Source organism: Poecilia mexicana, unplaced genomic scaffold, assembly GCF_051168715.1.
Source record: "Poecilia mexicana isolate PSO_F unplaced genomic scaffold, ASM5116871v1 scaffold_11, whole genome shotgun sequence".
Classification (NCBI taxonomy): domain Eukaryota; kingdom Metazoa; phylum Chordata; class Actinopteri; order Cyprinodontiformes; family Poeciliidae; genus Poecilia; species Poecilia mexicana.
In genome coordinates, this window is record NW_028263380.1 from 21,418,805 (window position 1) to 21,446,216 (window position 27,412).

Sequence of the window (27,412 nt, forward strand, 5' to 3'; positions counted from 1 at the left end):
AAAAAGAGGGCGGATTTCCTGGTTGGAGCCACACCTCGCACACAGAGAGAGAGAAAGGCAGAGAGTCTGTCAGAAAGCTGCAGCTGGTTCATGATCTCACTCCTTCAGCCGCTCATTGCCTCCCTGCTGCTCCTCTCCGGTGAGTCCGCTGCCTCTTTTTCACTAAAAATAAGCAACACGAGCAATTATTTCATTGTAATTCACCGGAGAAACATGTAAACTGATTAAAATGCAGGAAATCTTCAGATGTTAGCTGAAGTTCGCAGGTCAACCACCTCCCTGAAGGACAGATTAATCTGTGAATTATTAATCTACTGTACACAAGAGTCGCTTCTCGTAATTTAAATGACCCTGCCATGTGGATTGAGACTAGATTAGAGGCTTTTAAATATTTTCAGATGCCTCTTTGCTCCCATTCGCTTTGGGCAGGAAACATGTTAGTAATTACTGCTTTTCAGGCGATTTTCTGGTTCAGTTTAGATCACCAGCCTTAAACCTTGTTTTCCTCCTGAAATGAAGGTTCAGGTTGTGCTGAAGGTACAAGAGAGCAGAGTGAAGTTTCTAATCGGGTCAGAGAATCTAACGGGTCACAGGATACAGCATACCACCAGAACTCATGGGAGGAAAACTCCCCTGGGCTTCATTACCCTCCGCTCTCTGGGCTGGATTTCCTGCCTGGACGAGGTGAAATTATCGCACATAATCCATTTTATTCATTTCTCCCCTGTGCGCTGCAAAAACACAACATATTGGCAAGTAATTTTAGTCTTGTTTCAAGTGGAAATATCTTAGTTCACTTGAAATAAGGCAAAACTACCGTATAATTAACTTTTAACCAAGTTGTAGGAGCTTGTTCTGAGTTAATAATTCCTTAATATTGATGAAAAACTACTAGCAGATTATTTCAAGATTAACGTGGGAAAAAAACTACCACTTTTTAGTCAATAGTCAAGAAATATTTACATAAAAAAGCTCATATTTTTTGCTGAAAAGTTACTTGATAGTTTTGTCTTATTTCAAATGTACTAAGACATTTCCACCAGAAAAAAGGCCAAAAAAAATTACTTGGTAAGATTTTATGTTTTTGTAGTGTAGAGAAATGTCTGTCTGTCAGAGCTGTGCACTGCAAAAACACAAAATCTTACCAAGTGTTTTCAGTCAAGTTCAGTGCAAATATCTTCATGAACTAAAAATACGACAAAAGTAACTTACAAGTAATTTTTCAGGAAGATATAGAAGCTTTTTGTATTAAATAATTCATTAATATTGATTAAAAAATTACTGGTTCCACTGAAAGGTTTTTTCACTATTAATATGTGAATAATGTCTTATTTTTTGTTAACTAATAAAGTATTTTTCATGAATATTAACCAAATATTGACTTAAAAGTAAAGAACTGTAGCGAATCAAGTAATGAGGAAGCTGATCGCTTAGTTCTGTAAAATCTAAATATTTAAATGAATCTGCAGCTAAAAACTCTCCTGAAAAAATGACTTTTCTTTTCTTGGACAAAAACAAAAAGAGCGGAAACAATCAGAAGATTAGAGCGAGAAGGTGGAGGTTAAAGTCAGAGGTCGGAGGTCGCAGACGACCCCTCTGCTCAGGATGAGCCAAAAATAACTGCTGGGCTGTGACGGATAGCTTCTAGTTTCTGGGTGCAGATCTGTAGATCTGGAGCCAAATTACAGGTCTGCAGAGGGTGTAGAGGCGTGTGGTGAGCGGGAAGGAGGGAAACACTGCAGCGCTCTGTTCCCAGTGTCTGTGGGATGTATTCACAGCGGCACGGCGGTTACGTTAGCAACATGTTTAGTCATTTTTGGAAAGCCCTGACTTTCCACTGGGATTCACGTTTCTCCAGGCAAACATTTCTGGAAAATTAAAAGAAGAAAACTTCTGAGCCAGCAGATATTTCTCATCAGCTCTGCTGCAGTTTGAGCTTTTAGTCAGTTGTTGTTGTTGTTGTTGTTGTGCCAAATGCAAATACAGCATTTTAAGCTAAATGCTACATTGAGCTGTGACCCAGTTATGGGTTTGACCTCCTCACAGATAATCCAGTTAGTCCTGTTTGCAGCATGAGAAGATATTTTTTCTTTTAAGGGAACCGACTGAAGATTACCAGGAAAAGTTAAATACAAGCAGTTTGGCTTCAAGGAAACTGATTTCTGCATCGTTCCTGCTGTTTCTGGACTTTTTGCTGATTGTGTTTTTAGACTTTGTTTCAAAATTGTTCTGAATTAGTTTAATAAATTCATTCCTGTCTTGATAATGCTGGATTTTAGTTTCAAAATAGAAGCAGAGAACGGCCTGAAAAGCCGTTTTCAAGATAACGAGATCTGATTTTCCCCATATAAATCCATTCCTTGTTCTAAGTAAAACTATTGCTAGTTATTTTGACCTGGATAAGTCACTGGGGATCATGCAAACAACTGAAAATGTCACATAGAGACATAAAAATAGCATTTTCTTCAGGGTAAAGGTGTTCAAAGTGAAGTTCGGGGGCCAGTTGTGGTCCCTCAGCTGATTTTGTGCGGCCCCCCTCAAGAATAAATCATATAAATTAGGAAAAAAACTGTGAAACTAAAATCTACTTACAAAAATGTTAGATGCCACATAAACTGATAATCTTTTCCAAGCTTCCTGGTTTGTTTCTGTTGTCATGGTAACTAGGACCAGATCTACTCATTAAAATCTACTCTAAAGTTTTCATTTGGTGGACCTAAATCTGCTTTTTAATGGTCTGTTAAAACTCAGATAAATACAGGAAGTGTTTTCAAATGAAGACTGACCTACATCCAGTTTTTATCGCACAAAATAGACAAAAATATAGTTTTAGTTTACTTCAGTTGAGCCCAAAAATAAAAAGCAAATTGGATTTCTTTCATTTAACCAGCAAATCCTATTTGCAGTTTTGGTTCTATGATACAGTTCCTACAAAAAAATTGGTTTACTTTATTTGATTAAATAAAATAGTTACTAGATTAAAAGATATCACAACATTTAGGTGATTTTACGTTTTTAAAAATTATATATTTTTTTGTTCTGAAATTATTTCTGAGCTGACAATTTTGGCCAACTTGGCAAAAAGTTTGTACACCCCTTGAACACTGAACAAAATAAGTTCTTCACATTTCCTGCAAAAACTCTTCTTAGATAATGAGATTTCACTCTGAACTCTGAACTCGTTTTTGAATTAGCTGTTTTGGCGTCCTGTCACTTTAAATCCAGATTAGCTACTGCTGACCACGCCCCCATCTCAGTGTTTACACTCCCACATGAAAATGGCTGCAAACTGATGCTCATTTATACATCTTTGAAAAGCAGAAGTAGAGCCATCTGCACAACCAACAAAAATGCAGCAAATGGTTTCTAGAAGACAACAACAAAAGTTGACTTTTCCAGCAGCCATTGTGCAGCGCATAATTCAACAGAAGCTGAGCAAACACGGTGTTCTGCTGTGGTTGCTAGGTAACAGGGCTGACCTTGGCTGGGTTGCAGCACAGTGCCCATCGAATGTGACTTAACATTTAGGTGGTTTTTGAAACGACTCATTTTCCAGACACCAAAAAAACTTTAATTTATTGCCAATAAATATCTTAGTGATTGTTTTTAAAGCACTTGGGTTGTTTCTAGAAGAAGTTGAGACCCAAATTGAAGAATAAAAATCTGCAAAATGTGAATTTTTCATAATGAATTCCCTTCAAGGCTGAAACAGATGGTGGAGGCCAAGAAATCTCCACTGTTTAAAGTGGAAAACTTTTGCTGATCTCACAAATGTTATGGTGCAGATGAAGTGCAGTCGGAATAAACGTTGTTGTGCAGCTTGTAAAATATGGAGGCTTGAGGACTGACGTCTTCACTGAAGTGTCTCCCAAATAGTTGGCTGGTTCCCGACTTTAAGGACCCAAAAAGTGGGTTTTGCATGAAACCCTGAAATAATTATGTGATTACTAAGACATTCCTGGAAGGGTTCTGTCTCAGATGTTTATTTCTGGGTTTTCTTTTGTTATCTGGTTCCCACAGTCGGCCCGGTTCACTGACATTAAACGTCAGCTTGGCTGGATTTCAGGTTCTGACAAATGTCTCAGAACCAGCAGCGGATGTGTGTGTCATGGAGTCGAACGCTTCGCTGAGATCATCCCTTCAACAACCTGCATCCAGTTAAATCACTGCAGGAGGCGTTACTGAACCTTCTCACCAACCCAGAACCAAAACCCAGAACCAAAACCCAGAGTGTTTTGGTTCTGGGTTCAGAGAGTCTGTTTTGGACTCTCTGAACCAAAACAAAGAGTCTCTGTTTTGGTTCAGAGAGTCTTTAATGCTTTTATGTGTTTTGCAGGAAATTTTATCCCTGATTTGTAAGAAACTGAGACATTCAAAAGTGGAGTCGGTTTCGTCTTGGTGTTTATCGCTCTGTTGTCGCACTTGGATCAATGAAACTGATTTAAATTTGGAAATTAAGAGAAAATCTCTCCATAGCTCTATAGATCTGTATATCTACTGTTTTATATCTGATAGATGCACAATAAAAACTTACATCTAATTTGATCTTATGTTTAATTTCAGACTAGAGCTGAAATGATTAATCGTATCAATCGTGATTAATCAGTTATTGAAATAATCATCAACTAATTTAGTAATTAGTTACTCCTTAACAAACCAAAAAAATGGTCATTTTGTGAAAAAAACAACATATTCAGAACAATAATTAAGCCAAAACTGCACAAAAAAGATATCAAATTTGCATTTATATAAATAAAAACCTTTTGTTTGGAAACTCAACAAATAGCATAGTTTTACTTTTGTTTCAAATTCTGTAAAAAACAAAAGTAAAAAAAAAGAACTACTATAAATCCCCTTTTCCTGTCCAATTTATTGATTAATGCAAATATGTATCAATTAATCTACAAATTCTCAAACGTACACTAAAGGAATTCTGTGTTATCCTATTATAGGCAATATAATGATGATGATGATGATGATGTAAATTTATACATTTTACTAGTTATTTTCTGAAAAAATAAATAAAAAAATAGTTTTCTGGTCGATAAAAACCCAAAAAGGTTGGGGCTGAAACGATTAATCAAATCGATTGTGATTAATCGATTACTCAAAGAATTGTCAGCTAATATAATATTTGGTTAATGGTTGACTGGAGTGTACAGACTGAAAACCACACTCAGAGCTAGAACTGTAAAAACATAATGTACATTTTGTGTGGAAATATATTTTACCCAGAATTCCTCCAGTGCCGTAGTTTTAGATTCACTCTGTTCAAAATCTAAGAAAAAAACAAAACAACATTTTATATTAAGAACCTTTTGCTATCCAATTATTAATCGATTAATTCAAAAACGTATCAAATAAATGATCAAACGTACACTAAAGGAATCCTGTGTTGCCATAAAATGTTTTATTTTTAAAAAGAAACTGAATTATTTGCATCTTTTAATCCTTCTAATACTGTATGAAAGAAGATTTAAGTGGTTAAAAAACTTATGATTGATGGTTGGAATAATCGATGGAGCGTTTTGAATCGGCGTTATTGTTCAGCGTGAACCTGAAGGCTTGCGTCACTTTAAGGTGTGTTAACTTTCTGCTTCCCGGGGGAGAGAAGTGAAAGCTGCTCGTTGTGTCAGAGCAGGAGGGTCGACCGTTAACCGGTTGGAAAGTTTTCTACCTTTAAACGTCTGGATGAAAAGGCGCCATTGTGAAGCTGGACTCCAGCTGTAGCCGCTCCGCTTTCTGCCACCTTAAACACCCCGTCTTCATATTCCGGGGTCGACGCTTTCCTGTCGTAAAAAAGCATTTTTTAAAAAGGGAAAGCTGAGAGAGACGTCCTGTTGGCTGGTGTTTACTCTGCGCTAACATGAGAAGGTTTTATTTTACAGCTCTCACTTGCCTGCGCAAACAGAAAGTCCAAGAAGTTCACTGACAACCTGATAAGGAGTTCAGGACTTTGACTCATTAAAAATCACTTTTGTAAACACTTATAGCAACTAACAGTTTCATAAATGTAGCACAACATGTCGTTGTTCAGTATTAACTGGAACAATAAGTACATAGCTTTAAAAGGAACATTAATAAAGGCTGTCACTTTGACAAAGTCCCAAATATGTTCCAGTATTATCATCATAGCCTTTTAATTGTTTTACAGCTTGGAAAACATGGTTTTGTTAAGCAATTAACAGAAACACCGAGCCAAATGTTTCACCGTGTGATTGTTTATATGATGCTTCCAGGAAGGAAAACTTTCTTTCCACAATGCTGTAAATTTACCAGTAATCTTTATAAGTCAAAGAGCTGTTTTTGCTCTCAGTCCAGTTAAATTAAACTCATTCAGAGCTAAAATTGGGGGAAAACAAGGTCACAATTTTGTTGTCATTTTTAAACAAACACAGTTCTATTTATGTTTACATATTAAATATACTAAAGATTTGTAAGGAGAAAAGGACAAGTTTTCTTCTGTCATGTTGACATTTTTGGAAGATTATGTAAAAAAGAGCCTATGAAAAGCAAAAATAAAGAGTGTAAAATAGACAATAACTGCAGATAATGCAGAGTAGTAGGAGAAAGTAATACGGTGAGGAAAAGTACCAGGAGTCCATAACCTGAAAGTGAAAGAAGCTTTAGGCTCTGTGTGGTTTTGTTTCAGTGAAAGCTTTGTGGGAGTGACGGATGAAAACAGAAGAACACGCTAAAGGTAAACTAAGGAACATTTGAGTAGTTTAGCTAACCGCGCTGCTCCTCAGGAGGTTAAAGTGACCTGTTCCCTGAACAGGTTAGGACCGGTAGAAAACATGATCATTAAATGTTTTTGTTCAAAATCTTTCTTAAATAATAAGATTTCAGTCTGGTCAACTGACTAGTTTGAGTTCATTTCAGAATTGGCTGTTCTGGAGCCTTCTGTGGTTGCTAGGTAACGAGCTGGGCTTGCCTGGGGTTGCTAGGTAACGGGCGCAGTGCCTCCTGGTTACATTCTGTAGATTTTAGAAACGGGTCACTTTCCAGTCACCAAAACATTAAATGCCTGGGTGGGTTTGGGTTGTTTTTGGAAGCAGCTGAAACCCAAATGGACGTAAAAGATGCTTGAAATGTGAATTTAGCACAATGTGTCGCCTTTATTGGATTTCTCTTCCACTGCGTTGCACATTAACAGCCTCATCTTGGCTCACAGCAATAAGGAATAACTTTTGAAGGTATTTCTTAATGATTCTCCTGGCCACTTCCTGGAAAACTACCAAAATCATGATGAGTAATCCGTTACTTTGTGTATGAACTTTGTAGTCCATTAAGTCCCTCTGATTTCATCAGAGCAGGGCGCTGACTAATCAAAGAAGAGAAGTGGTTTTGGTGACGCAGTCCGTCCTTTCCAGCTTTTGCGGCGCATATTATCACATAAAAACAAATGATGCATTTTTTTATGTGGACTTTAGGTTTCTTGAGGTCAGTATTAATGAAAATCTGAGAATAAGACGTCATTTCTGCCTGGAAGTCTGGCCAAAAAGGAAACGTTTGCCTCTTTCAGATGACTGATCAGGGAGTAATTAACAGTCTAGCCTCATGGTTAATGTGATGATGGGGTAAAACTGAATGGTGAGGATTCAAAAAACCCTCAATGAATTAAAATACATTCCCTAAATAGTGTCTCTACTTAGAAAAAAATGTTAAAAACTGATGTAAAAGTATGAAAATGACAGAGAACGAGTCGTTGCCTTTCAAGTGGTGCCAGTAAAAGAGTCTAACATTACTAAAGCTCTGAGTAAAAGTACCAGGACTTCATAGTTTTTACTCAAAAATGTAAAACAAAAAGACATCAAAAATGATTGTACTTCTAAATAAAAAGTAGTGGAAAATATGTAAATGTAAATAATAATAACTATAGTCAAGGTGCAGAGTTGCTTTCTGTGTCATTTGTTTGTTGTTATTTAGGATTTGTACTGGAGTAAAAGTCCAAATAATTACCACAAAATCTGTAATATTTTCCAGGTAAAGGTGAAAACTCTTCAGGTTGACATGAATTAATAAAATTCTTATCATAATTAACACTTTATCTTGAGATATTGTCTTTGTAAAACAAAATATTCCCCTGGCAACCAGCTTCTCTGTACGGGATGCCAAAAATGTCAAAAAAAGAGAAGTAATAAAGAACAAAAAACAACAACAAGAGTCAATGAAAAGACTGGATTCTTCTGGTTAATTATTTAAGTTTATTTAGTTTGTACATTATAAAACTAAAATAGAAAATCATCCTGAGAGGATTTTATAGTTTCTTGAAAAGCAACGATAAGGAGATTTTGTGAAACCCAAAACCTGGTTCTTCTTCTTTAATCTGAACCCATTTATTTTTATTCAGCTGATGTCCTTGGTTGTCTTTTTGTTTTTGTCTTATCACAGCCTGCTTATGGTCCCAGATAAACTGCAGCAGGAAGTGTGACCAGGTCTGTAAAGGAGGAAGTGGAGCAGAATAACAGCTCAGTCCCTGTTTTATTTAAGTGTTTCATGTTTTACACAGGGCTTTTTCATAGCTTACAAAACGTCAACTGGCATTTATTTTGGCAGCAATTCCTCAGATTTTTTCACAGTCATGTTCATAATTTGACATTAAAGGTTTGTTAAAATCGATAATGAAACTCAAGAAAGTTGCTTTTAAACAGGAAATGTATTTGTATTTGTATTAACATCAACAAAATGTTACATTAACATTTTAGCATTAACATTAATTTCTTGGACTTTAACTTATTCATTAGAGTTTTTCAGTGCAGAAGTGACTAATTCCCACAGAGAAGAGGAAGACGGCCGGGTCTCAGTTTTCAGGTTTTTGTCTGGAGGCTTTTCTGACGCTAGTCATCAAGTTCGCCGGGGTCGTTGTGAAACCAGAGGTCAGACGTCTCGGCCGTCTTGTGTAAATAAGCGTTTCTCTCCCATCTGCTTGAAGTGTGATCGTGTGACCTGCAGCCGCTCGCCTCCAACAGGCGGGCTGTTGTTGTCGTTTTGTGGCATTTCAGCTGATTCTCCCCTCCAGCTGATCGTCGCTCAGCTGCTCTCACATCAGCAGGCTGGTGGCGACCGTGGCTTTTTGTTTTTATTGTTGTTTTGGTTGTTTGAATGTTTTTGGACTGTCCAGCAGATAAATATGTCACAAAAACTGGTATATAGACACAATAAAGTAAATAATCATGTATTTTAAGCATGAATCTTTCTGTATTTGTTGAATAGATATTTCAAACAGCCAGACTTTTTCATAAGTTGTTTAATTCTCCCTGATCAGTAGGAGCAGGCTTTCTGAAGGCAGCATAATGTTTCATGTTTGACTTTTTGAGAAGATATATTTGGTTTATTTATTTATTTTTTTTCCCCATTTGGGTTTCTACCACTTTGAAAAACAACCCGAGCGCTTTCAAAAACCACCATGCTGTTTTTTCTTGCAGTAATGTAATGTTTTTCGGTGTTTTAAAAATCTCCTGATTAAGTCACATTCAACTGCTCTGCGGCGTTACCTAGCAACACCAGCCAAGCCCAGCCTGTTACCTAGCAACCCAACTGAAGCTCCAGCACATTTGTTCAGCTGGTTCTACTGCTGTGTGCGCCGTACAATGGCTGCCTTCTTGTTGGTTGTGCAGGAGGCTCCACTTCTGCTTTTCAAAGATGTTCGGTTGTATAATATTGTGCATGTGTTTGCAGCCATTTTCAGGCGTAAACGCTGAGTTTTTTGGCGTGGCCAACAGCAGCTTATTGGGATTTAAAGTGACAAGATGATTATGATTAAATGCACTTACTTTATGCAGTTTAAGTATATAAATCATACTTCTTTGTGTCCCAAAAAAGCGCATTACAAATGGGAATGTTCTTCAGCAGCACTATTTGTGCTTGTGGGACAATAATTACTGCGACACAGTTATCTTAAAAAAGAATTTTAAAATATTTCTTATGGTCACGTTTACTAAAACGTGGCTGAAATAATTTGGTTAAGGAGTCAAAGACCTTCAGAAAGGCTGGAAAACTGTAGATCAGTAGCAAAGCTAAATAAATAAACGGGAATTAATCAAGTTTTCTGCGCAGACTGTGGATCCTGCCACCTGCAAACAACACAATGGGAGGGGAGGAGGCAGTTTTACCTCCTCCCAGTGATGTAATGGGACAAAATTTATTACAGCGGACGAACAAACAGACTGCAGGACAGGAAGTTTAGACTGAGTTTGCACCATTGTGCTGGTTACGCTCATGAACGGCCATTCGTCTGTCTGTCTATCCACTGCAGACGGTGAAATGCAAATTCCTGAAAACTTACATCACTTCAAATTCTGACACCCATCTGAACCTCTTTGCTTCCCTTTTCTCCAGTCCTGTCAAAGTCTTCTTTTGTTTATATTAATATTTAACATGAAGCAGAATTTTGCTGCTGTCTCACTGGAAAAATACCAAATCTCGTTTTTAGGGAAAATACTTTAATGACCTTCAAATGAGACAAAACTACCTTATTAGCAACGTTTCAGTGAGATTTAGGAGCTTGTTTTTAGTGAATAATTGGTTAATATTCATGAAAAAATACTTTAGTGCAAAATAAGACATTTTCCCATGTTAAAAGCAAAATAAAACTGGTTGCTAGGTGACGGCCTGGGCTTGGCTGGGGTTGCTAGGTAACGGCTTAGTTACCCTTGAAACTGGAACTAGAATGTTTTCGTCAACATTAAGGAATTAGTTACTTAAAACAAGCTACTACATGTTGCTGAAAAGTTACTCATAAGTTAGTTTGTCTTATTTCAAGTACACTGAGATATTTTAACTAGAAACTAGACAAAAAGAACTTGGTTAAACTTTGTATTTCTGCAGTGCAGGTCACAGAAAAACTGCAGAAATTATAGTTTTGTAAATTTAGATTTAAATTTTATAAAACAAAATGCAGTTTTTAGTCCACCAAACCTCGTCTGTTTCCATTTACACTCTGGTTGTAATCCAGAGGTGAACACGTTGGTTACCAACCCTGAGAGCGAAAGTGTTTACAAATGGACAGCAGCAAACGGAGGTAAAACCATCACACACAGGCGTTTTCTCTCCTGATGTGTCGAAAGGATGGTTTGGGTAATTTATGTAAGATTAAGCTCAGACGTGTGGAATGTTTTCGAGTGACGGCTCGCTCAGACAACACAGGATCTGAGTGCTTGTCTGAGTCCAGATGAAACCAGCTGATGAAGGGAACCAAGTCATCAAAATGGAAAATAATTTTAAAAATCCCCAGGATTTGGTGGAGACCTTCAGACGTTTCAGTCTGATGAACTGTTTGATTCCCAAACAGGAAGTCCTCTCCTTGGCGAAGCCGACCCCTCGGGCTGAATTCCTCTCTGCTGATCTTTGTGGATGTCAAGCATGAAGCTACATGTTTCTGGCCTCCACATTCCTCCCTTATCATCTGCTGAAATGTGTTGGAGGGACTCCAGATAGTTTTCTAACAGGCAGAGCCGACTCAGAATAGACGCAGTTGGAGCTTTTGATCGGGACGCAGCGAACGCCTCCTGCCATCCAGCCGAGGTTCATCTGGTTGAAATACAGAAACAAACGGGGAAAAATCAGATAAACCACAGATAAAAACATCAGGTGGAGATAATTGTGATCCAGATCTGCCACCAGCAACTTGTCACTAATTTCAACCATCAGGAAACATTTGATCCCATAAACAAACTCTGCCCTGAAGCCACAGGTTTCCTGCTCTGGTTGATGAATAATTTTTACATTCGATGCCTGCAGTTGGACATTTTGTGCCTGCTGAAAGCTGATCTTTGGTCTGCAAATGTTTTTTTGTTTGTTTTTTTTACATTTCACAGTATTTATTTATTTTCTAAGTAATAAAAGCGGCAATTTATTTTGTTTTGAAGTTCAGTTGCTTATCTGAACTTCTTGCTCAGATAAGCAAGAAGTTACTTGCTTATCTGCAAGTAATTTTTACAATTTACTGTGCAAATTGTAAAAATTTTAGTAAAATTTGCAATATTTAGCCTCAAACCGGCTCAGTGCTGCCCTCTTTGGGTTGGACAGTGGATACTGCAACCAGATTTTCCCATTGGTTAAAGTCCAATTTTTTAGTTTATGTCATTTACAGAGTAACTAAACCCCAAGTCAACCTTTTCTGTTGCAAAAAAGCTGTATAAATTTATTGTTAAGGGTACTATCTTTATTTTAATGTACAAATTTAGACATTTTTTGTAAATTTGTTTATTTTTTGCAATATTTAGACTTAAGCTGGCTCAGTGCTGCCCTCTTTGGGTTGAACAGCGGGTACTGCAAACAGTACAATATTTTTGCTTATTTTGTTTAAAGAGCAACTAAACCCCAGTATAATTTTTTGTTGCAGATAAGCTGCATAAACTGGTCCTTAGAGGTGCTATCTTTCACAGCTATTATTACTTTTATTAAATTTAAAAAGATTGAAATTAAATAGATAAGTATGTAGAAATGAGTGGATTATATTTATATTTAATGGCTGCCAAAGCAGCTCCAGTCTATTTTGCTTTTGTTGTGCTTCTAAGTTAAAAATAGCCGTAAATGTTATTAATGCTCACAACACTTGGTAGTTAAAGGATGACTTATTTCAGAATCTGTTCAAAGAACAAAGAAAAGAGTTTAATATTTTCATTTTAATAAATGTGACGTGTTATTTTCAGGCTGTTGGTTCCTGAGAGTTAGTGAGCCGGAGTGGTTTTCGTGATCTGACCCACCGGCGCCGCTCCTCCAGGCCTGCAGCTCCTGGTGTGCTTGTGTTACTTCCTGCTGCTCTGTGTTTGGACCACACCTAATGTTTAGTCACGCTTAATGTTGCTGCCGTGTTGACGTCTCCCAGGGTTTGGTTCCCATGCAGCCCAATGACAGACTGCCTCAACGTCTTCAGACGACTTGCTCATGTTTAAGCATTTCTCCTGAAAATGTGGTGATTTTTGGACCATAAGTGCTATTTAAGCATCTAAAAAATGTAATCGCATACGCCGTTAGCGTTTCGCTGACCGAGCCTTATTTGGTAGCTTCATGAATCTGCAGCTCTGCTCTGCATTGTGGCTTTGATTTGGGGCGGTTTTTAAAGAAAATAACTGAAGGTTAGATAAAGGTCTAGTTGTTTTAGAAAGCTAAATCAAGCCTCGCGAGCAGATAAAGCAACCTAATGTGGAGCCATTTAAAGATTGCAGATTGATTGTGGTAATTTAGAAACTTGAGGCCGTTTGAGTCTTTGAGGTGGACAACCGCAGAGGCATTAAGATAATTCCTGGTCGCTGAGGCACTGAAAGGCGAATAATGTGATAAATAAAAGGAGCAACTTTCTGAAAGACGAACCAGAGGACTAAACTTATAACGAGACTAAATTATTTAATGTTCTGAATCTAGAAAAAGAAAAAGTTTGTAATGGGTTTTTTTTTCTGTCTTTGCAGGATGTTTGGATTTCAACGTTTGAATCTTCTGAGGAGTAAATTTTAATTGAAATTTTTTTGCCTGAGGATTTTTCACCAGAGGAAATTTGTGGATATCCTGATTTTCATTTTTTGTCCAATCTGAACCACTTGGAGTCCCTGTAGATTTTTATTTTTTTAATCTACTGTGGGTTTTTTCCAGGGTTTTACCCTCTGACTGTCTACATTTGTGTGGCTTTTTGTCTGGATGCCCCAGGATTATCCACAGACTGCAGTTCCTTCTCGGGCCTGCAGGGCGGCAGCAGAGAGCAACGGCCAGCCGCTGGACAGGCAGACCGTCGGCATGAGCGACTTCTGGCACAAGATGGGCTGCTGCGTTGTAGCCAAGCCTCCTCCGGTGAGAAACCAGCACCTCTGGTTCTGATCCACATCGGAAGCCATTTTAAAGTTACACTGCAAAAAAATTAACAGAATAAATTTGGTTTAAGTCGTCTGTCATAGAGGATAAATATGTAGGAGTTCATTTATAAATGTCAGAGTTCCAAATTAAATATTTAATTTGCAAGCTAACTATTTAGTTTACAAACTAAAAATGTTAATAACTAAATATTTACCTTTAGTTTTAAAGCTAAATATTTAGTTCACAAATAAATGTTTAGGTCTTAGCTAAATACTTATTTTGAACAATAAATATTTAGTTAGAAAAATACATATTTTGGAGTTAAGTATTTAGTTTGAAAACTAAATATTTATTTAGAAAATAATTAGTTTAAGAAATATTTCATTTGTAGTATTCACAACTAAATGTTTAGTTGAAAATTAAATGTTTAACTTGGAAATTAATTGCTTAGTATCAAATAAATATTTAGTTTGCAAAACATATTTAATTTGTAGTTAAATCTTTAGTTTGAAAACTAAATATTTTGCTCCCACTTAAATATGTACTTAGGAAATGAATATTTTGTGAAAAAATATTTTGTTTTAGAAAATAACAACTTCATGAATTTTTAGTATTCACAAATCAAATATTTGTGAATATTTAATTCCCAAATGTTTTCTTGTGAATTAAATATTTAGTTTGGGACTCCTACATTTTTAAATGTCTCAGTAGCATAGAGGAAAATATGACTTTGAAAAATTAATATCCACATTTTGATTAAACCAAAACCAAATTACTTCAGTTCATTATTTACAGTGTAACTTTTAAAAGTCTTTTTTTTATAGCAAAACTGCAAAGGAAAACACTTTTTCAAGAAAGTCTGATGATATAAATACAGTGAAAGCTCTAGATATTTGATCAACTCAGTGGTTAACCTGAAATAATTTACCATCAATTAGATTGATACATTATTTATTATCACTGAAGATGCACTGAGAAATTGTCTGGTGCCCGTAATCAGCTGATTTTATGCATAACTGAGTCAGATCTGAAACTCTTGGGTGTGGAAATTTTGAAAAAGACTATTTTTAGTTCTCTTTTAGTTCTCTGAGGGGAAACTAGATTGTAAATAACATTTTGTCAGCAGGGTCATGTCGGCGTCCCAACAGCCTGAAGTTACAGGAATCTGGGTCTGTCGAAACAAAGTTGTTCTTTCTTATCATTTTGAGGAGACTATTTCTGGCTATCAGATTATTCTGGATTAGGAAATCCTGGCAGGGTAAGAATTTGCTCACTTTGCTGTGAATCCTCACGGGATTGCTGTTAGTAGTGCTAACATTGCTAATCAAACTAATCGCTAATATAACAATACTTGGGATTCCCCCAAAAAACACTTAGAACTACCTATTTCAATAGATAAACACCAAATAGACCTTAATATCCATTGAAACAGGTGGTGGAAACTGAACTGGTTAGTAAGGACTGAAGAAGACTAAACTGAAGAAGGACTCCTGTCTGTTTCGTGAGTGCAACATTAGCACTAGAAGCTAAATATGCATGTTATTATGTCTTCTGTTGTGGTTCAACCAACAATTGAACCACAACCAGGAAAAGAAACGGCCGATGTTATCTCAAGTAGCTTTGCACATTGTATGTTATTTTTAAGAATATTTTATAAAGAATTGCAAAAGGTGAATTTTCCACAAATAATTTGGAGTTACGTTCCACAGGGGAAAAAAAACATTCAGGAAAAGAGATGATTTGGGTAAATTATAGTTACATTAGTAAATAGTTAACTTATTTGCATTTTTTCTAATTTCTCCAGTCACGTTATATGAGATTTGTTTATTATATGTCATAAATGTGCATTTCCAGCCTTGTATAAAGTATATTTGTGGACTAAGTGAGAAGGGAGAAAGCTTTAAAGCTAACTTTACCTGAGCGCTGACTGTTGATTCACCTAAACGAGGTTCAAACCTGAAGCATCGTTACTGGATTTGTTCCAGCGTGTTGCAGATGTGTCCTCATGATGTCCTCACCAGTGAGAAAACAAAAACAGAACCAGGCTCTCAGTTCCCCTTTTTGAACTTCATGCCACAACAGCATACAGTAGTATTAACAGAACCATTTATTCTACAGTCACTGCAGATGGAAAATATTTAGCTTCTGCTGTTTATTAACCTGGGGCTGCACAGTGGCGCAGTTGGTAGAGCTGTTGCCGTGCAGCAAGAAGGTTCTGGGTTCGATTCCCGGCCCCGGTCTTTCTGCATGGAGTTTGCATGTTCTCCCTGTGCATGCGTGGGTTTTCTCCGGGTACTCCGGTTTCCTCCCACAGTCCCAAAAACATGACTGTTAGGTTAATTGGTCTGTCTAAATTGCCCCTAGGTGTGTGTGTGCGCATGGTTGTGTGTCTGTGTTGCCCTGCGACAGACTGGCGACCTGTCCAGGATGTACCCCGTCTCTCGCCCGGAACGTTAGCTGGAGATAGGCACCAGCACCCCTCCCGACCCCACTGAGGGACAAGGGTGTTCAGAAAATGGATGGATGGATGGATGTTTATTAACCTGAATATGATTCAGGTGTTGCTAAGAGAGACAAGAAGAAAACGTGGATGTACGGTTCCATTCAGTCAAATTTCATGCTTTATTGGCATCAATGTCACATTAAAATTGGATTAATAATTGTTTGATGAACAATTAAATTCATGTAAGTATCTTTGTCTAGTTTCTAATGCAAATATCTTAGTACTCTTGAAATAAGTCAAAACTATCTTACAAGTAACTTTTCAGTAATATATAGGAGCTTATTATAAGTCAATAATTCTTCAGTATTTAGAAGAAGTTCCACTGGCAGATTATTTCACTTATTTCACAATAAACGGGGACTGCGCCGTTACCTAGCAACCCCAGTCAAGCTCAGCACGTCTCCTAGCAACCGAATTCCAGTTCCATTGGCAGATTCTTTCACTTATAACATTTTTCCATTAGTAAAATAATCTGCAAGTGGAACTGGAACTTTTTAAAAAATCAATATGAAGGAATTATTGACTTAGAAGAAGCCTACATCTTTGTCTTATTTCAAGAGTACTAAAATATCTGATCAACAAACTAGACAAGAAATACCTAGGAAGAGTTTGGGTATTTGCAGTATAAGAGCATGTTGGAGTAACTTATTAACCTGGGACTGAGGGAAGAAGTTGGAATACCAGGAGAGAACTCATGCATTCACATTGAGAACAAACTTCAGCAGAAGATTAAAACTCAGGACCTTCTTGTTGCATCAGTGATACCAAATGCACCAAAGTGCAGCCTGACACAGAAATCCACAATAAATGAAAATGTGTCTACTCAATTTTAGTTTAGAATCAATTAAAGATGTATTTTATGCAGGTTTCATCTTGGAAAATTACTTTTTGACTAATTGTGCATTCACACCAGTCCTGTTTAGTCCCCTCTAGTCGAACTCAAGAAAGTCCAGTTCGTTTGAAGAGGTGAGAATGTGTAATCGAACTCTGATGTGGACTGAAAACGCTAACCCTGGTCTGCCTAAAAATCAAGGTTTTGGTTCAATTAAAGTGAGCTCTGGTGTGATTCCAATGCATATGTGAATGGAAAGTGGACCAAAGACCACTCAGAAAACAGGAAGTGAACTATAGTGCAGGGATTTCTGGGTAAATACAATCAAAACAAACATGCTAGTCTGGCGCTAGTGGAAGAAATGGATCGTAGTCTTTTACAAAGACCAAAGAGAAATCCTACAACTACTAAAGTCTGACGCTTGTCCACGTTGTGAGAAAGCAAGTTGTCGTCTTCTCTGGTTTTCATGTTGTTTCCTTCAGTGATTGTTGTTGCAGCGCCATCACAGGCGAGGAGGGGAACAAGTTTTCCAAAGTATTCGGATTGTTTGACAGTCCGGTGTGAAAGTGAACCGCACCAAATGAAAATGTAACAAGTGTTGTAACTTTGATTCCCAGTTGAAAAATACTTTATTACTCCCAAAGGGAAATTAAATATGATTTTATAACAGCTATCCCCATGGAGAGGTTATGTGAATGCCTCACCTGAACCGTAATGTTTAACATGTTAAATAGCTAACAGAGTTAGCGTGGGCCCCTGGCACTGTGGGCGTGAAACCCCACCACATGTACCTTCACACTGAGCGTACAGACACGGTGCACGCTGGCGGTCCTGGGAGGAAGTTCTGCTCTGCGCTGGTTCCCTCCAGGGACCTCCACCCTCCTTCCTCCGCCTGTATTTTTAGAGTTTTCTGTTTGTTCCATTGTACCGCTGCAACAATACACCTTTGACAAACACACTGAGACACACAGCAGCCACCAGGGACTTCACTCTGGAACCAAAAAAAGCCGTTTCTCTTTGAGGATCTGGAGGGTAAAACTGCAGCTGTTCCAGAAAATGATGTAAAGGAAATGAATGTTTTATCAGACATGAAAAAAAATATGATTGTGTCAGTTATCGTTCCAAGCATTTTTTTTTTGTTGCCTCTAAATACATTTTCAACAATTGTTTTCTCTAGTTTTTAATGCAAATATCTTAATACATTTGAAAAAAGACAAAACAAACTTACAAGTGACTTTTTAGAGAGTGAATAATTCCTTAATCTTGATGAAAAAGTAGAGATTATTTCATTTATAAAATGGGAAAATGTCGTGTAATAAGTTAAATAATCTACTAGAACTGGTTGCTAGGTGATGGGCTAAGCTTGGTTGGGGTTGCTAGGTAACGGCACAATGCCAGTTGACTGTCAGTGTAACCAGTATTTCTATTTATTGATATTAAATATTATTAACTTAAAACCGTTGCTTTTTTAGCAACACATATGTTGCTAAAAAGTTACTTATAAGTTAGTTTTTGTCTTATTTCAAGTGTACTAAGATATTTGCACTAGAAAGTAGATCAAAATTACTTGGTAGAATTTTGTGTTTTTGCAGTGTATATGTCTTTCTTACTCTTAAACGACCCTTTTTGTCCATTTGAGTCATTTTTTTTCTGTTTCAGTTTTGCATCTTTTCCTTTCAGTTTCACTTTGTAATATTATTGGTTGGTTTTATTGCAATTTGCACCAAATATTTAGTGATTTTAATTGCTTTTACCTTTCTGTGGTTTGTAAAATTGATAACTGACTCATACTGGGGGATTCACTGTAAGCTGTTGCAGGCAGTACTGTGGCCTGCAGTCAACACTATTTGTTTGTTGAACAGCTGATGGAGTTCAAACATTACATAGGACCAGGATCAGCTCCATATGTCTGTGATTTGCTTTTATTTTGAAATTCCAGCTTGTTCCTTTGATGTTGGTGGCTCAGATTACATGGTGATGATATTTGGGGTGAAGAAGAAGCAGCTGTTTATCAGCCCAACACAAAGGTTGCCAGGAGAGACGTTTTTCCCTCCGCTCCACATTAATTGCGGCGACTCTGTTGCGCAACGTAAACTGCCCCAGGATTAGATTAGGCCTCAGTTTGTTGAATCTTAAAGCATACTGCTGCCATTAAAATCTGGCAAAGTCGCAGCTGTGTGAGCAATCCCAAGGTTTTGCTAAATGACCACAAGTAAATCTGAAACAGAGAGCTTCACCGAAGCAAGGAGAGCTTGTGTAACTGTTGAGCTGAAAGTTGCAGCTCCTCGTTGTTGCAGCACCTCAACCCGACTCTCACGTCCTGATGAAATTAAGAGCAAAATTCCTTCCAGTTTGTCCATCAGCGCTGCCCGGTTGCTTTTTTTTAATTACTGTTGCCATGGCGGCAGCTGTAGCTGTGGAGGAGGACGCGTGTAGGCCGAGCGGTGAGTCACTCCCAGCTGGTTGAAGCCGCTGCAGTGTGTGGTCTGAGTCTCCATCTCGGAAAACTTCCCCTGTTTTCTTCAAACATTTGGAACCGCTAATGAAATTAGAGGGGGCAGCATTATGTAAGAGCTTTGCACCATGTCGTAATGTTATTCCCTCATCGAAAACATGCCTGCACCATCGCTTCTTTAATACATTTCTGAGAAATCCGTTAGTTTCCATGGCAACCATTCAGCTGTGCAAAACGCCGGGATGGACCTAGCTCCGCCTTCGAGTCGCAGCTCCTCCTGGAAGCTAACAAGCTTCCCAGAGCCATCCTGCCCCACTCAGCTCCTTCAGACTAGCCAGCAGCAATTAGCAAACACCTGGTGGGACCGCTGGGCTTGTTCTCAGTGCAACGCTGGTTTAAAGGGTTAACAGAGGAACGACTTCCTGAGGGCTGAGTTTCAGAAAGAGCAGGAGTTTTTAAAGAGACAGAAGCCCAATTTCATTGCATTAAATTACAAAGTCAAATTTCTTTTAAGTCAAATTAGTTTTGTAACATAGTTACTTGATTGAGCTACAAAATGGTCCTATGTGGCTGTAAAAACACAATGCTGCCCCTTAATATCAAGATTAAAGTAAATGATAACATACCATAAAGCAGCAGTTGTAACAGGGGTCCAAGCCCCTTCAGCCCTGATCTTTCTTATGCATTTTCTTTTTTCTCAGCTGTTTTTTGCATTTTCTTCACATTGGTTTGTTTGTGGGTTTGTTTTCCTCTTGAATCTCTTCTTGCGCATTGATAAACCAGTTTCTGATCAGTGTATCTGCACCGTTTTTTAAACTTATATTGTCTGAAATGATCCTGCAGCTTCTCTCACTCCTACACTCTTTAAGGCTTGTCGTCTCGCTTGTGTTCACCCATCATTTGTAGTTCTGCTGTGTTACATAAAGGCTCTGGATAATCCCGAGCATAAGCCTCTTAAATCACATCTAAATGGTTCTGATTGCGGCTTGGATGTGTTTCCACACAGCGGGGTTTACTGGACTTCGGGAGGCGAACGAGGTTTTAATGAGGGGTTTCATTGGCTGATTCCCAAAACTCCCAGTGTCCCTGAATGCACCAAGAGGAGCTGAACTCTGAAGGAGCCTTAAATTGAAACCTAATTTCAGGAGTTGGATGTAATTTCTGAAGTAAAATCTGTTGTAATCGCTGCTTTGAAGTGTGTGGCGTTCCTGTTTGATCGCGGAGCCTCCTGGTTCCTCTGGTGTTTTTCCTTTTCCTCCGTTTGTTGCGTCACATTTTGTTGTTCCTACATGATTCAGTGTGGTGATTTGAGACTGAGAGTATGTGGACATGTGGAGACACATCAGGGACAGACCATCGGAGGAACAAAAGAGACGCATCAGAAAGATATGAAAGTATTTCAACACCACAATCGTCACATTAGGGCACTGCAAAAACTCCTACCAAGTAACTTTGGTCTAATTCCTAGTACTAGTATCTCAATACATTTGAAATATGTATTTTAGATCAATATTATTAATATTAATATTGTATTTTAGATCAATATTAATAAATCCTTGACTTACAACCATCTCTTTATCTTGCTGAAAACTTTGTTTTTTAGTTTTTATTTCAAGCATATGAAGATAATTGCACTACAAACCGGACTAAAATACCTGGTAAGAGTTTGTGTTTTTGCAGTGCACCTGTTGCTCCAGAGCCACATGTGGCTCTTAAAAACCAATAAGGAAATGTTTTTAATTATGGATGCAACAAGAAACAAGAACTATTCTTTAAATACTTTTGCAAAATCTTTATATAAAAATGTATAACCGGCTCTTAAGAGTAACTAGATTCAAAATATGGTTTCTCTTTCTTCATTTTCTATTAATTTATACCAATATTCTTTATTTTCATTTGTTCTAAAATCTGAAAATAGAAAATAATTTTAGTTTAATTTTGTTTGACTTCCATAATGAAACATTTTATGTTGCACTGCAAAAACACAAAATCTTGGAGAAGAGTGAGAATTAAAATAAATGCAGAGAAAACAAAAATATCATAGGCATTAAAAATTGAGATATAAAAAGAAAAGACACACAAAATGCAACGGAGCGATGACAAAAAGGCACATAGAATAAACTGCTGTGTCCATTAAGACCTATAAAGATACATGCACTGCAAAAATGTAAAATCTTACCAGGTATGTTTGGTCTTGTTTCTAGTGGAAATATTTTAGTACACTTGAGATGAGATAAATTACAAATCACTTTTCAGCAAGTTATGAGCTTGTTTTAAGACAAAAATGTATTAATATTGATAAAAAAAATAAAAATACTGGTTACTTACACTGACAATCAACTGGCACTGTGCCGTTACCTAGCAACGCCAGCCATGCCCAGCCCGTTACCTAGCAACCAAATTCTAGTTCCACTGGCAGACTATTTCACTTATAACAAAATGTTATAAGTGAAATAACAGAACTGGTACTTTTTTATGAATAAATATTAAGGAATAATTTACTTGTAAGTCAGCTTAGTCTTGTTTCAAGTGAACTACGATGTTTGCTCTAGAACTTGGCCAAAAATACTTGGTTAGATTTTGTGTTTTTGCAGTGCAGAGCAACAGGTGAACCATCTGTCCACGTTGTCCATTTCCTTTTAACCTGTTTTCAGTTAAAAGCCTGTTATCGTGTCTTTAATGACATTCAACCATAATTTCTGTCTCAAATGTCCTTTCTCCTTCAGATCCATTGTTCATTTCTCTAAAGTGAAAAATCTCTGTCTCTGTGTAGAAGAAGAACAGGAGGAAGATCGACCGTAGCATGATCGGCGCGCCGACAAACTTCATCCACCTAACGCACATCGGCTCCGGGGAGATGGGAGACGGCCTGCAGCCGGTGAGATGCCAGCTCCAATCTCTGAGCCCGACCTTTACGGTTTAACTCAGGAGAGAAAGTAAAAGTAAACCTGTGCAGCTTCACAGCAAACAGAGACGGCCAGGCTTCAGTCCAGCATGAGGACAGAGGCGCTCTCTCTGTGCGTGGGTGTCAGGAAGTGTCTTGTGGCACTGCATCCTTCCTGCTTCTATTTTGGCTTTTCTGCCTTACATCTGGCATGTGGAAATCTGCATCCACTCTGGCAGTCACTGAGGTCGTCCTGGACCGGCCTAGAAATCCTGCTCCAGTGTCGTTTGGTGTGAATGCAAGAATGCATCAAACTTACTTACTTAAAGGGGATTTTTGTTAGCAAAATTTACTTTTTATACTTCCATTTTGGTCTCCGCTGCTTCTAAAAACGGACCAAGCCCTTAAAAAAACCAACCAGCCATTTTATTTTGACATAAATTAATGTTTTTTGGTGTTGGGGGAAAATGAGCCGTTTCAAAAATCTCTTGAATGTTAAGTCAGAATTGACTTGCACACTGCAAAAACACAAAATCCTACCCAGTAATTTTGCTCTACTTCCTAGTGCAAATATTTTATTACATTTGAAATAAGACAAACTTTTCAGCAAGATATAGTGGCTTGTTTTAAGTAAATAATTCCTTAATATTGATGAAAAGGTTCTAGTTAAATTAACTTTAACATGGGAAAATGTCTTGTTATAAGTTAAATTATCTACCAATCGAACTGGAACTTTTTCATCAATTTATAAGGAATTTTGTACTTAAAAAAAGCCTCTATATCTTGCTAAAAATTTACTTTTAAGTTAGTTTGTCTTATTTCAAGTTTGCTAAACTATTTGCACTAGAAACAAGAGTAAAATTGTTTGGTAAGATTTAGTGTTTTTGCAGTGCAGTGCACCGTTACCCAGCAACCCAAGCGGAACGCCAACACTTTTGATCAGTGCTGTACAATGGCTGCTGGAAACGACAAGCATTTTATCGTTTTCTGTTCATCCAGAAACCACTTGCTGCATTCTTGTTAAAATATTCATGATGAACAATTAAATGAATAATTATTTTTAATAATTTAAACATATGTATTTATTCGTTTATGTCTAAAATTAACTTCTAAATAATATATGTATATTTTCTTTTGATAAAAAGTAAGTTTTCAATTTGCTTTTAAGGAGTTAATATATTTTCTTACTAATTTATGAATTTTTATTTTAAACTAACATGCATTATCTAACTTGTTCTCCATAATAACTGGTTTTCTCTCTTGTTTTTATCGTTATCCCTTCCTGTGAGGATAGTTAATGTGCTGTGTGTCTCTGTCGGGTGTGACTAAGTGTTTTTCTTGTTTTTTTTTAACAGTCAGGGTCTGTTCAGGAGCAGATGAGGTCTAAAGGCCCCAACATGAACTGCAGGAACAGCCTGTTATAGCCGGTAAGGACACAACTCTCACTCTGAGCAGAAAAAACAGAGCAGATTAATGTTGGGTAACTCTGTCTGTGTTACAACCTGCAAAACTGTTGAAAGCATTGTGACTGTAAAACCTTATGATTCATTATTTGTTCAGTAACTCTGACCTTGGATGACGCTCAGTCTGATCACAGCCGTGGGTTTTTTTGGCAAAATTTTCCTCATATTTGACCATTAGATCTTATTTAGAGCCCCAAAATTAAATAATAATCAATGTACTGGGAACTGAAGGCTTCAGTGATCATTTTTGTGGCTGCGGTCAAAACAGCTCTCAGGAAAGAGTTTCTATAAAAATGCTGAAAATTCAAAATATTTTACACATTCAGATAAAATTTGTATGTCCTCTGTAGCTCTTTTGCAGAACTGAAGCCAAATTACAGCTTATTATTAAGCATAAGCTAGCGTTAGCACTGCTAGCCACAACAGGAAGTAAAAAAAGGTCATTTAAAGCTCCGATTGTCATTTAGTTAAAACATCTACACAGAATCTGAATGCTGTTGCACTGGGTTAGAGCAGGATAGAGGTGAGACAACAACACAACTAAAATCCGAGTTATTATTTATCATTCCGGTTTACACACAAACTAATATTAGCATCAAAGCTAGCTGCTACTTACTACAGAACTGGTTGTTTAAAAATATTTTGTTGCTATAAAATACGACGAATAAAAAAATAACACAGCAAAAACCTAATTTCATTCATCATTCCTGCTTATGTTCAATCTAACAGTTTTGCAGTAATATTAGCTTTGTAGTGCTAGCTACATGCTACGTGGGGTTGGAAAGTTGTTCATTTTGTGCAAAAAAATGTAAGTCATGTGGGAAAAAAATGTAATATTGCTGTCAATGTCAACTTTCTTTTGTGTTTGGAAACCAGAGTAGTAAAGCCTCCTCTGACGAATCTTTGCATAATAATCACGTAAAAAGCCAATGTAACATCTTCTTGTTTTTAATTTTGATTTACACACAAGAACTGCCCTGTTTTGTGTGTGGGAAATATTAAACCTCAAAATGCTTTGATAGTAATTAAATGATATACATTTTTATTGTTTAAAAATGTAAAATTCATGTCGGTGTTTAAGCCTCCTTTTGATTTATCAGCTCTTATACAGATTGAGGATCAACTTTCTCTTGGATTATGACTACAATGGAGTAAATGACTCCTTACCTGTATGCTAACTACACATTAAATGATTTAATTTGAAATCTCTGGGTCTCTCTGTTTTCAGGATTGTATTAAATTGACTCAGACCAGCTGACTGACCTCCTCCGCACTCTGAACCTCTGAGCCTGTCCTTCATCATCCAGCCGACGGCTTCATCATCTGCTGCCCTGCTGAAGCAACACTGAGCAACAGTGGAACCTACATGTTAAAATTATTCAGCAAATGTAATAATCATAATCATGTTTATTGTTTCTTTTTCTCACCCTGGTCAGGTCTGAAAGTAGGGAGCCAGACAGGAATTATACACATTTTATTTTTGGGTGGTAGATTTGGCACCAGGTCTCTCATCAGTATTAAATTAGACATAACTTTTATTGTATGATCAAAACAAATCCAAGCAGGAATATAAGAACAGCATTTAACTGCTAGTGATTCTAAATTTTCAAGATATTTTATTCTGCTGAACTCTTACACTGCAAAAACGCAAAATAGACCAAAGTATTTCTGGTCTAGTTTCTAGTTCAAATATCTTGGTACATTTAAAATGAGACAAAACTACTTACAAGTAACTTTTCTTTAATTCTTTAAAATTGGTTTCATTGGCAGATTATTTCATTTGTACCTAGGGGGGAAAAATAATGTTCGAAGTGAAATAATCAGTGGAACTGGAACTTGGTTGCTAGGTGACGGGCTTGGCTGGCTGACTGGCGTTGCTAGGTAACAGCGCAGGGCCTGTTGTTCGTGGGTCAAGTACGTTCCCGTCAATATTAGGGAATTATTGACTTAAAACACGTTAGTTTGTTGCATTTCAAGTGTACTGAGATATCAGTAGAACAACAACACTTGGTAAGATTTTGTGTTTTTGCAGTGTATTATTCAGCACCTGGTGTTTTGTCAACTGTTCCCCAATGTTAATCGTCTGATGACATCATTGGACTTCATTTCCCAGAATCCTTCAGGTTGGTCGTCACCATCTGGGTGCTAAGTGACGACAGACTCTTGTTTTAAGGAGACAGGAAAGTCCCTTTTTTTTCTTTTTTCTTTTTTGCTACACTGGACTGGAGTGTGTGTGTGTTGAGGAGGAAGAGTGTGTGTGTGAGTGTGTGTGTATGTGTTTTAATATCTGAACATTGTGGGGAACTTCGGTAATTTTATTTGTGGACATTTATGGTAAGTCCCGGCCTCGGTTTTTAGAGAAACAAATGTGAGGCCATGGGACTGCATGATGTCAGCAGAGGTCCTATAAAAAGGTAGAAAAGATCACAGACATGTGAATGTGTGTGTCATAGTGTTCCCAGTTTAGTATAAACAACCCACATGTCTGCAAGTTCTCTTTTAATCTTTGTTTTACTCTAAAAGAGAAATGTTCGGCCCACTCCAGTGTTGGCTTGGGACGAGAAAAATGTTTTTCGGCCATCACTGTTTAAGATGTTTCTAGTATTTTAAGACATTTCATGCTGCACCTGGTAGCGGACGTAGAGTTTGACTGCTTTATGTTGTGAGTGCTTGACTTAAAAGAAAATCTGTGTTATTTGTAATTTTGTGCTGTTTTGGGGGATTTAATGTGTGATATTTGTTGAATTTATATTGCTTGTTTCTTTGGTGTCTCACCCCATCCTGATTATCTTATTTTGCTTATTTAGATTTTTGTTTTAGATTTTAGGCTTTTAAGTTTTTACGTGTCAAAATTTCTGTATTTCATGTCTTGAGCAAAGTTTTAAACACTTTGAGATATTGTGAAACTGAAACTATTTTGAGACACTTTGAGCTATAATATTTACTTCAGATGATTTTTTTTTTAAAAAGCCAAATATATTAAATTTGTTCAGGTTTTATGCTTTTTGGTTAATCAGATAGATTAATTACAGCACTTTGTAAGAATAAAATCTTGTGCAGTGCCAAATAAAACTGTACAGTCCCTTTGAAACAAGTATTTTTGAATAATTGAAAGACATTTATGTAAATATTTTATACTTTTCTTTTATATTTTGTACCTACATCAAGGTCCAAACGTGTCAACAGTTCATTGAAACACCATAAAGACACAGAGAAGAGGAATAAAATATGTGTATGTTCACTGATTGTCATGTCACTAAAGTTCTTATATTTTCAAAGTATTAAACCTTCACATATTTAATGGGAGTGAAAATCTAGACTTGTTACAAATTAAACATTCGGTGATTTTTAATTTCTGGTCCAAACATGTAATTAAACAACCCGGAAAAGACAAAACTATAAATACTTGGGAGACTTTTATCATTTCCACAGGAGTGAAGTTTAATATTATTTTCCTTACAAAATACTATTCAATTGAAAAACA

General features: G+C 37.1%; 1 protein-coding gene across 1 annotated transcript; it reads left to right on the plus strand.

Moving 5' to 3' along the window:
* Positions 1–31: 31 nt before the first annotated feature.
* On the plus strand, positions 32–27,169 carry cdc42se1 (CDC42 small effector 1). Its single transcript, XM_088010402.1, has 5 exons — positions 32–139; positions 13,413–13,788; positions 22,355–22,459; positions 23,821–23,892; positions 25,157–27,169. Exons 2-4 carry the CDS (start codon positions 13,639–13,641, stop codon positions 23,887–23,889), a joined length of 324 nt encoding a protein of 107 aa, XP_087866528.1. The 5' UTR covers positions 32–139; positions 13,413–13,638; the 3' UTR covers positions 23,890–23,892; positions 25,157–27,169.
* The last annotated feature ends 243 nt before the right edge of the window (positions 27,170–27,412 follow it).

Coding starts and splice junctions, on each gene's coding strand:
- cdc42se1 (XM_088010402.1), top strand. CDS start 13,639: ATGCCCCAGGATTATCCACAGACTGCAGTTCCTTCTCGGGCCTGCAGG. Junction 13,789..22,354: donor TTGTAGCCAAGCCTCCTCCG/GTGAGAAACCAG, acceptor GTCTCTGTGTAG/AAGAAGAACAGGAGGAAGAT. Junction 22,460..23,820: donor TGGGAGACGGCCTGCAGCCG/GTGAGATGCCAG, acceptor TTTTTTTAACAG/TCAGGGTCTGTTCAGGAGCA.